The sequence below is a fragment of the Gallinula chloropus genome, assembly GCF_964237585.1.
Source record: "Gallinula chloropus genome assembly, chromosome: 11".
Taxonomy (NCBI): domain Eukaryota; kingdom Metazoa; phylum Chordata; class Aves; order Gruiformes; family Rallidae; genus Gallinula; species Gallinula chloropus.
The window spans coordinates 6,522,551-6,533,499 of NC_140096.1; the positions used below are offsets into that span (position 1 = coordinate 6,522,551).

At 42.2% G+C, this 10,949-nt stretch overlaps 1 protein-coding gene across 1 annotated transcript in view; it reads left to right on the top strand.

The window, feature by feature from the left end:
- The window catches only part of COL4A5 (collagen type IV alpha 5 chain), a gene marked incomplete at both ends in the record, with an annotated part of 73,188 nt that extends 69,292 nt beyond the window's left edge, over positions 1 to 3,896 (top strand). Inside the window, 5 exons of the mRNA XM_084269323.1 lie at positions 171 to 383; positions 731 to 908; positions 1,410 to 1,524; positions 1,846 to 2,018; positions 3,815 to 3,896. Coding sequence (XP_084125449.1) covers positions 171 to 383; positions 731 to 908; positions 1,410 to 1,524; positions 1,846 to 2,018; positions 3,815 to 3,896 — 761 coding nt within the window. The remainder of the gene's footprint in view (positions 1 to 170; positions 384 to 730; positions 909 to 1,409; positions 1,525 to 1,845; positions 2,019 to 3,814) is intronic.
- Between the last annotated feature and the right edge of the window lie 7,053 nt (positions 3,897 to 10,949).

Genomic DNA, 10,949 nt, shown 5'->3' on the forward strand with positions numbered 1-10,949 from the left:
GAACCAAGGCTGTGTGGGGAAAAAAATAACCTGAGGAAGACAGTGTTAGCAGATACCAGGCCCCCCAACTCACAAGCACTTTAATCATAAGATCTTTCAGGGTTACAGTAGTGCTAATAGAGCAAGAAATGGTGTTAATAAATACTGTGGTGTGTTTCTTGTGTACACAGGTTCACGAGGAACACAGGGACCTCCTGGTCCTGATGGTTTACAAGGCCCTCCTGGTCCTCCTGGAACAGCTTCTGTTGCTCATGGATTCCTTATAACTCGGCACAGCCAGACCAGAGATACACCACTATGTCCACAAGGAACAGCAAGAATATATGATGGATTCTCCCTCCTATACGTGCAAGGAAATGAGAGAGCACATGGCCAGGATTTGGGTGAGCTGTTCTGTATGCATTGTCTTTAAGGAGAAAGAGGTTCTAGCTGTTTCTTCAGATGTTCTGGTTCTCTGAAATTGTGACAGTCTTAGACATGCCTTAAATGAGAATGGGGATTGCATACTGAGATTTGCTGCCTCCAGAGGTTGCACATTATAATTCAGGATAAAAGAATGTAAGCTGAAACTGAGAAGTTTAGTTTTTCTCACGTGTGACAATTAGATAGCATGTGCTGTGCTCTCCCAGGGGGAGGGGAGGAACACACAATTCACTGTTCTCAAAGAACTGCTATAAAAAGCAATGAAGTGAAAACTTTGCTGTCACGTTTTCTGTGTCTGACTCTGTAGGTACTGCTGGGAGCTGTCTGAGGCGTTTCAGCACCATGCCCTTCATGTTCTGCAATATCAACAACGTTTGTAACTTTGCTTCAAGGAATGACTATTCCTACTGGCTGTCAACTCCAGAGCCAATGCCCATGAGCATGGAGCCGCTGACGGGACAGAGTATTCAGCCGTTCATTAGCCGGTGAGACAGCACGTGGGATCAGCTCTCGCCTTTCAGTATCCAGATAAATAGCATGTCTGTGTGTTTTGAAGGTTGGGTATTGGGTGAATTTGTCCTGTTTTGCTCTGGGAAATAGTAGGAAAACAGCTTGCTTTGAAGTATGCATTGCAGCAGCGATAATTGGGGCTGAATGGCTGCAAGAGCTCTCCTCAAGCCAGGATGCTGTGTAGCCTGCAGCGTAAGGTGGCCGTGGACAGGAACACTGGTACCATTAGCTCTAGAATTAAGGCTGGGGGGCTTTGAGCTTCTGTTTTTTACTTCAGGAACTGCTCTGGTATTTTACCCAACAGTTGTCAGTGGAATCACAGGTAGATTCTGTGGTCCAAAATACTGTCTTAACAGTTACAAAATACATGAGAAGACTGGATTAATAGGACAGCCTCGCACAGGCCAGTCTTAATTAATAAAAATATACTCTTATTTTGATATTGTGCTTTTCTCTGATACTTCCCTTGTGTCCAGATGTGTTGTGTGTGAAGCTCCAGCTATGGTGATAGCTGTCCACAGTCAGACCATTCAGATTCCTTCGTGTCCTCCAGGCTGGGACTCCCTTTGGATTGGTTACTCTTTCATGATGGTAAGAACTGTCTTCTACTCCAGAAGTGGCAATTGCCCACCTGTGTCCTCAACTAGCTACTTTAGGCCTTTGTTAAAAACTAGGGTGCTCTTATTTGAAAGCCTTTACCTTCAGTTACTAACATGGTAACCAAGATAAACTGTGGTTTTTCCAGTACACAGAGCCCAGTGTAACTGATATTTGTGGAGGTGTCTGGCACCACATTGTCTCAACCCAGCAGGAACAGTGTCTCTTTTAGTAGCTGAATGCTGTGCTGTTTACACTTTAGTACCTACTGTAAGATTCTTATTTGTGTGTTTCTTTCCTGCACCCCTACACCAGCACACCAGCGCTGGAGCAGAGGGCTCTGGACAGGCCTTGGCATCGCCTGGATCCTGTTTAGAAGAATTCCGCTCGGCTCCGTTCATCGAATGCCATGGCCGTGGCACCTGTAACTACTATGCCAATTCATACAGTTTCTGGCTGGCAACTGTAGAGGTGTCAGAAATGTTCAGGTAAGAAAACCTGTTTCTTGTATATTGCTTTATTGCAGAATGAAGCTTTGCAACTAAATTTATTCTGAAGCACAAGAGAGATTTGTTTAGAGGGGTACAGGGAAATACTTTAGCTTATTTTCTCTCTCAACCAGTTTTTCAAGTGTTTCCTTGTTAAGCCTTTATTATTGACAAACTTGCTCGGGCACATTCTGTTTTGCAGAGAGTCAGATTCTTCTTATGTCGATTCATATTTATGAATACTTCCTTTGAAAGCAGCTCTACTGTAGTTGCTGTGTTTGGGGCCTAAAAGATCAATTTTGTTGGTTTTTTGCTTTCAGTAGGCTCAAATATTTGAAAAGGTAGCTCACAGACATACAAGGGACAGGTATGAAGGGCAAGATCAAGTCTACTTAAACCTTCTAAGGCCGATGATTTTAAAAGCCTTGTGTGAAGGGGATTTTATACTCTCCCTGCCAAGTGTTTTTCCTAGTACTTTCAGTAGAATCAGGATGACAATCTGGCTGCAAGGAGCCAAAGGACATTCTGTCCTCAGCTTCTCTGCAGTTGGCATTTCAGCTGGGGTATCATCTCCTCAAACTTTTCCCCATTTAACTTGAATAACAGAATAATTTTTGCTTAGAAAAATCACCTCCTTTCATAGAGTAAGTTGCTACTGCCCTGTTTATGTGCTGATAAAAACCTCATAAACATTCCCACTGCCATCAAATTGAAACGTGTTGCTTTGTGGTATGGGGCTGGCAACATTGCACCATGTTTTATATAGCAGCAGTGGACCCTGCAAGTTGTTTTTGACAACTCTATGGTATTTAATCTGCATTAATTAGTCATTGCTCAAGGTAGTTGATCAGTGGTAATTCACTAGAGAAAACCATCACTGCATCAAAAGCAGTGTGGCCAGCAGATTGAGGGAGGTGATTCTGCCCCTCTGCTCTGAGACCTCACCTGGAGTACTGTGCCCAGCTTTGGAACCCTCAACACAAGAAGGACATTGGAATGTGTCCAGAGGAGAGACACAAAAGTGATCAAAAGTGATCACCTCTCTTGTGAAGACAGGTTAAGAGAGTTGGGCTTGTTCAGCCTGGAGAAGAGAAGGCTCCGGGCAGACATTATAGCAGCCTGACAGGTGCCTATAAGAAAGCTGGGGAAGGACTGTTCACAAGGGTATGAAGCAGTAGGATGAGGGATAATGGTTTTACACTCAAAAAGGAGAGATTAAGGTTGGATATTGGGGCAAAAGCTCTTCAATATGAGGGTGGTGCATCACTGGAACAGGTTGTCCAGAGATGACGTGGAGGCCCTGTCCCTGGAGATATTCAAGGTCAGGCTTGATGGGGTTCCGAGCAACCTGATCTAGTGAAGATGTCCCTGCTCACTGCAGGGGATTGGACTAGATGACCTCTAAAGGTCCCTTCCAACCTTACACATTCTATGATTTTAGGAAGTAAATGCAAATATAATTGTGGCAGTATTTTTAATGGGTTAAAGTACCCTTCAACTGAGAAAGCCAAAGGCTGCAGGGACCCCAGGAATACAGTCTCAAATGACAAAATTCACCTTAAACTCACTTTGGTATTTGTGCTACATTGTGTGCAAGACTGAAGCAGTTGTGTAGCATCCACTGTGTATGCAGGGACAAAGCTGAACCTCTGTCAGTGGTGCTGAGGACACAGAAAGGTTGCACTTACAGAAAGCTCTCAAATACAGGGCTAATTCTGCCCTTCCATAGGATTAAGGAACACATCTGTAAAGAAAGAGGAAGCTAACCTAACCTTGCCTTTGTGTCTGTCAACCAGTAAACCTCAATCAGAGACACTGAAAGCTGGAGACTTGAGGACGCGTATCAGTCGTTGTCAAGTTTGCATGAAGAAGACGTAACGTCTTGGAGGACGTTTTAAACAGTGGAGAATTCCTGAGATGTACTGTCTCCCAGCTGCAACAATGGTGCTACTGTGCAGAAAGAAACCACAAATACAAACTGTTTTAACCATGCAAATTCAAGTGTACCTCACTCGTGTGCCAAACTAAGGGTTGTTCGGTACATATTTGACAACAGGACTAAGATGAAAGAACTGACCTCTTGGAAACAGAGAAGAACACTTGAGGTTCACAAAGGATCAGAAGATGCAATTTTTCATTTCTCTCCCTGTACCAAAATGGCACCTTTTTGATCAACCAAGAGAACCAAGAAGAACACGACGCACTGAGTATGTTTAAAATAACAAGACTGCAGTTTTGAAAAACACTTTTCATGGTGCTACTAACCCTACTGTATCCCAGGTTTTTAATATGAAATTTTAAGCTTATTTCTCTTTGTAAGTAATGAAATGTGTATATTGTGTAAACACCTTTTAGTTGAAACTCTCAGTCATGTAGAAACAGACCAGACTGATATAAAATATCTAAAATGGAAACAGAAGGATGTATTTTATTATGGAAGTTGTGGTACAGAGAGCATTTAACCCTCCTATGCCAACCTATTCATTGAATAGTTCCTTCACCAGTTGCCAACTTGATATCTTTGGGGAATGCACAATTATTCTCAAGTCATCTTGATCCTGGTTTTACATGTTGTACAACATGCCATGGTGGTTTTATTTGTGCCTAGAAATCCCAATCCACTTGAAAAGGTTTTTTATCTTGTAAAACTCTGAAGTTATTAGCCATATTCTATATCCTTCTCTTAATTAGTCACATTCACATTTTGGTAATCGGTTTGGTTTAACAAAACCAGTTCCCTGGGAATATCCAGTTACCAAAGCAGTTAAGATTATGCTTATATGAAACCTCTACACTGAAGTGGTGTCATGCATTTTATCCAAAATAGTGTGCACGCTGAGAAACCTTCTGAATGCAATAAAGCATAAGCTGGTGGATACTTTCCTATTTACAAATTAATCTTTTAATCTTATGTGAATTTATACACATCCACAATGTATTTACTACAGTCTACAGCAGCTCTTGTGTTTGTATAGTTCACATAAGGCCTTGAAAGATGGTGCATGCAGCCTTCCTGATGTCATTCTGTAAGAATCCTCCTGTGTATGTCTTAGACTGTCACTACTTGTGCAATGGCTGAGAAGTGATCACTTGTATGCACAACTGTCCAGCTTCTGTGGTCAGTGCTGCTTCACTTACCCTGCAGTATAAACAGAGCTCCCTGACAAAGCAGGACTGTGTTTTGAGTAATGATACTTTAATTTTTGTTGTATATTGCCACCTCAACTATCAATACAACTTAACTTGTGAATTAACATACTGCTTTATGCAGAGGAAGTGTGTTTGTTTATCGACCACTGTTAAGTAACTTATCTGGTAATGGCTATTCATTCTTACCTTTCAGTTGTAGTAAACAAGGAGCATCAGGAATCTTGTGTTGTGCACATCTGACAAAAGACATAGGACTGGTGACTGGCCAGGTGGCAGAGACTTACACAGTGAGATTGGTGCTGATTTCAGAAGCTTTCAACTAAGTATGAAGCTAGCTTAAAGTGCAAAATATTAATAGCTTTGTCTTTTTTCAATTAGCTGCAGTTATCTATGTTGGTAGAGAGTGGGCACTTCAGCAATGTGCATCCTTCAACTCACTTTATTTTGGTTTGCTGATGCATATAGAAATAAACCAAACCTGCTGCTACCTCCAAGTCAGGAACTTGTTACCAAAGCTGAAATAAAATAGTAAGTCTCTTGTAAACACAAATCCTTACTGCTGGTTGCTCAGAAGCCTAGAATGAACAGAGCAGCTTCTCCCTAGCCCCAAAGTAGCAGAAGAGAGGCTAAGGTCAAGGAGCTCCCAGAAAGGAAGAGCTCTCTACTTCCCCTCCCCTACCACCAGCACCTGTCTTGAGGTGTTCTTGCAGCATGTAAACCAAAGCCCACTGAATTGATGAGATACCATTCCAAGCTAAGGTAGACAGCACCCAGAACAGCCTGTCTTGTGGCACTGTTGGGTCCCAAACCTCTGGACCATGGGAAATGAAACTTTAAAGTGGCTGTGCTTCTGATGGCTGCATTCTCTGCTCTGTTCCTACAGCGCTCTCCCTGATGTGGAGAACAGTCCTGAGACCTTTCAGGCTGAGGTTTCCAAACAGGCTAATTTTTATTCAAAGAAAAGTGGGCTAGAGACAAAGGAGCATCTCTTAACAGGTATTTGCAGCAGAGATTCAAGATAAGCTGGTTAATTCCCACTACACATTTTTGCCTTAGAGCAGGTAAATCACTTAACCTGTGTTGGATCAGAGTTACTGATCTATTATAAGAAAGTATGGTGGTGTTTTGCCTACTTCTTGACTGCTTAGACTGTAAGCTCTTTGGGGCAGAGACATTGAGGGGCTCAAATGTTGGCTGGGGCCTCTAGGTGCTATCCATCAGTATATAAACATTAAACTACAGGTAAAAGCTTGTGTTTGCACATTTATTATTAAAGTAAAAAAACGGTTTTGAACATTAGAGCCTTGAAGTAGTCTTCAACACAGCCTGAACACAATCTGCATCAATGTTCCTGAAGTGGGATTTGGTCTTAACCAAATCTTTTATTCTTTACGTGACTCATTAAGAGTCAGTCTATTGTAGTTAGTCTTCAGCTGGACTCTGGAATTGTATTTGGTGTGGGGATGAGTTTCATACTTTAGCCACTCGAGGGCAGCATACAGCTTTGAAAGAAAGCTGGGACAAACCTGACAAGTCCTGAAGTGCCTGCAAGGACCTTAAAAAAAGGTTACTGGAGGGGGAAAGTGTGTTAATTTCTTGCTCACAACCTACTTATTGAAGGCTTGATGCAGAGGGCTGGCAAGTGCAAGAATGCAACTTTCTGAAGGAATGCTAGGTAGTAAATCCTGTAAACTGTAACCTTGGGTGTAACCTGGATTTATACTGTTCTAGTATTAAAGAACAAAGTTCTGCTAAAGCCAGCATCTTCCTTCCCTCTAGTAAATCCTATTAGAATCCTTCACCCTCAAAGTCATTTATCAGCTGCACTTTGAACTGCTGAAACAATTCTGCAAAGTACAACCTGTACATCAAGGTGGGCACCCAGAGCAATGCAGCAACACCTCCATGCAGTGGTGTCCTACATGTGAACTTTGTGCTTTGGAAGCTCTTAAGCATGCAACATTTTGTCCTCCATTGGAAAGGTCGGTCCCTGCTGGAGTGATGACTTTTTCCCCCCTCAAAGGGTGGAGGAAATACCCCTTTTAAAAAGTAGGTTTAGAATTTGGGAAAATGATATATTGATTTTGAAAGTAACAGCTGCTCAAGACTTAACCTTTATCTTCTGCAGTTGTTTTTTATGAGCTTTGGTATCTAGCTTAGGTACTGTGGTGCCTGTGTGCTGCCCGAGCTGCACAGAAGTGCTGTCCCAGAAACAGCAGTGAGGGACAGGCACTTGGCCAGGTTTAGGGCTGCACTGATTTGAGCAGCATTACGTGCTTTTAACAGGTCCTGCCAGAGAAGTGATGCTTTTGCCAATGCAGCAGTGCTGCTGGGGGGACAATGCTGCTGCTCTGTACCTGCCACCAGCAGTACAAGCTGAGAATTGCCCAAAAGACTAGTAGCAGGACACTACTGCTAACAGAAGGTGGGTGCCCAGCGCTGTAGTAAGTGTTCTGCATCTACAATGTTGGGTAAGTACCCAGAGCTATCAGCTTTTGAAAGGAAGGTTATTAACATGCTTGTAGGAAACAGGTTACCACTGCCTAAGAGCAGCCTTGGTTGCCTGCAAGGTGAAGAGTAACTTGTCAGTAAGAGACACGCTGCTGTCTTTACTAAAGGTATTTGCTATAGACCAATGGTGGAGCGCAGAATGGTGGCTGAGGCTACTGTGCCAACAAGCAGCTGCAGTGCCCACTGACCCTTGGATCTCATACTCAGATTGCTGGCTGGTCTAAGGAAGTGTTACTTCCGAAGAAAACCCAAAGAAACTGATTCTTCTCCCTGCCTCCCCCCCAGCTTCTGTTAAAGCCCTTCTTCCTCCCAGATACACATAGAGCAAGCTCAGGGGTCCTGCCCTCCCTCCCAGACATGCTGCTTAACAAGTCTTCATGAAAAAACAAGGGGGGGACTTTGTTATAGCTGAGGGAATGCTATTGTCAGAGCCAAAAGAGGATACATGGATGAGAAAGAAAGCAAGTCCTGTTCTTACCTGGGAACTCCAAGAAGGTCCTTCTTCCCTGGGGTAATCGCTCCTTCCCAGTTACATGGCTATTTCCATACCAGGTTGCTCAGCGAGGTGCAAGGTCCATCTTAAGTAAATGGTCAAGATATCTCAAAACAAAGACTTTAATGTATATTCTAGTGCCTGTCTTCAAATGCAGATAGCAAGTCCAACGTGGTTGCTTCTGGTTTTGATTGAGGGCTTTCACCATGTTTCAGAAGCATGAGGGTTCTGACTGTGGTTTACCCAAAGGGGGTTGAAAAATTAGTGCAAGTCTATGCCCAGTCCCACATCCCCCCATCCCTCCCCCCAAAAAACCCCCACCCTAGAGCAGTGTGCCTGTGGCAGAGCAGAGCCAAGGAGGCATTCAGTCAAAGGGCTCTTTTAAAGCAGTTATTGTGAGACTGCTGCAACAGTCTTGACAGTGTTTGGATAATTTTCAGTGTTTGTTTACTGCTGGTAGGGCTGTTTGTTTCTGCCATGTATGAGCAGCACTGTTTCTTCTTACAGGCTACATGCTATAAAATGAGGCTGAGAGAGGGGGCTGGTTCATTTGAGGCCAACTCCATTCTTACAGCAACCTTGACTTTGGCAGGCAGCTGGTTGAGTGCCCTGCTCTGAGTAACAGGGTAAGAATTAACACAGGTATTTTTAAAAGCAGGAAAGAATCTAATCCAAGGCATTTCACAGCAATCACCCACATTTACAGAGAGTTACTGCCCTGTCCTTCATGGAACATGCTCACACAGTGACAGGGGGTGGACAGGCACTACAGCTGGTCAGTGTTTTCCAACCTAACTTCAGTTGCCTTTACAAGTGGGTGCATTACCTGAAATGAAGAGATACCTACCTGGAACTTGGGTTTACTTACCAGGACCTTACTTAACACACTTCAAACTATTCCTGCCAAACTTCCACCAGCCAGTCTCACTTGTTCCCTTCTACCTAAACTCTAAAGCCAGGAACCTCTTTGATCCCACACTGCTATGTATCCCCCCGGACTAGAACTCATCAGGAGACTTCTACACCCAGTCCCGTGCAAGGTCAGGAACACGTTGCCCGAGTCTCCTGCATTTGAAGCAGGACGTACCAGGCACTGATTGTTTTTTCATTCAGAAACTCAAGCTATTTACCAGCCCTGCACATCTACAATGAAGAAAACCCCTGAGATTATGCTTGTGGTTTACCTTTTATACTAAGTGGACACAAGGTGACAAAACCATGTTAAGAAGAAAGCAGCCACAGAGGAGGAAACACCCTTCTGAGTGAAAGAAACCCCACAAAAGTTTGGTTAAAAATAAAACCCAGACACGGAGCTACATGAACACGTATTTACTGCAAGTAGCTCTATGGAAAGCCAAGTCAGATAAATATAAACACTATACAGAGCTTCAAGCCAGTCTCCCAAAACCGCAAACGCGATGTGTTTTACAAAGAAAACAACATAACAATATTTACAATGGAAGACAAAGCCAGATCAATCAGCTCAACTTTTAAACAGATCTGTGAAGCAGAAATAGCAAATATAATGAACAGTTTCAACCATATATGTTTTAGTTTGTACAGACAATAACTGTCCAATATCAAATTAAATTTACAGGACAAACATTGTTCTATCATTGGTATTTTTGTACTATACAGCAGCATAAACGGGTAGCTGGAAGATAGTATATATAGTGATATGTTTTACATCATCTGAAAATGTTCTTCCAGCACAATACTGAATAAATTAGTTGCTGTAAACTAAGAGATTCAAAAAGATTGCATATTTATTATGCTGTACCTATTAGTATTTGTACCACTATACTTGAGGTTACCCATTTACTTATTTATTCAGCATTTATTAAATCAGTGCTGTATATTGTATAACGGCAGCCTCAGGGACCTAATATGAAATAAGTATGTAACAAATTTCTTCAAAACAACCTTTTCCTTTCACATTAAATGTTTAGAACTAGCTTCATCCAAATTTTGATTTCTTAGAAAAGATGTAAAGCTTTATAAAAAGCTGTCTACATATTGCATTATTAATTTACGAGACCAAACAGAGCTATATGGCAAGACAGTATCATGGTCTGTAAGAGTGGTGTATTTGTAATTAGTGTGTGTTTAGCAGCAACAAGTAACTGTACCAACTTAAACTTCCAGAATCAAAAACAGATCTGTGCTTTTAAACCCTGTAGCAACAGTTTTTCCTGTCGCTAGACACTGCCTAAACTGATTGGTACCATGTTTCCAAAAAAAAAAGTCTTATTTTAGTGACATGTACATTTCAATCCTACTCCCAGATAGATTTGGGTACACATCACCCATCAAAGTTGACAGTGTCTAATTTGTTATACAAACTGCAGTAGCAATTGAAAGGTTGTATGTTAGAGGTGAGGCAGCCTGACAAATCAGTTGTACAATATACAATGTAGAGGATTACCAGCTGTGTGGTGCAGTACAGCATGAGGATTTGTGTACCACTTCTAAACCCTTTAGTAATCGTCAGTGCCTTTTACCATACGTTGCATGTACCGAGGACTAGTGTCATGCTCTTTAATTCATAGCAGTGTTAAAAACCTAAATTCATTTCAAACAAAAAAAAAAGTTCAGTACAAGAGTGAAGCACTTAAGTTGTAAAAAATCAGGGCTTATTTTAAAAATGTGACTAGTCATTGCTCCCATCTCTGCACGTGGGATAAAGTCAATTCATGAGCCAACATTTTACTTTTTTCCCCATTATGCCAGGAAGAACAAACAAAAGGAGTCCCAAATTAAGCACGGGGCTTTGGCTG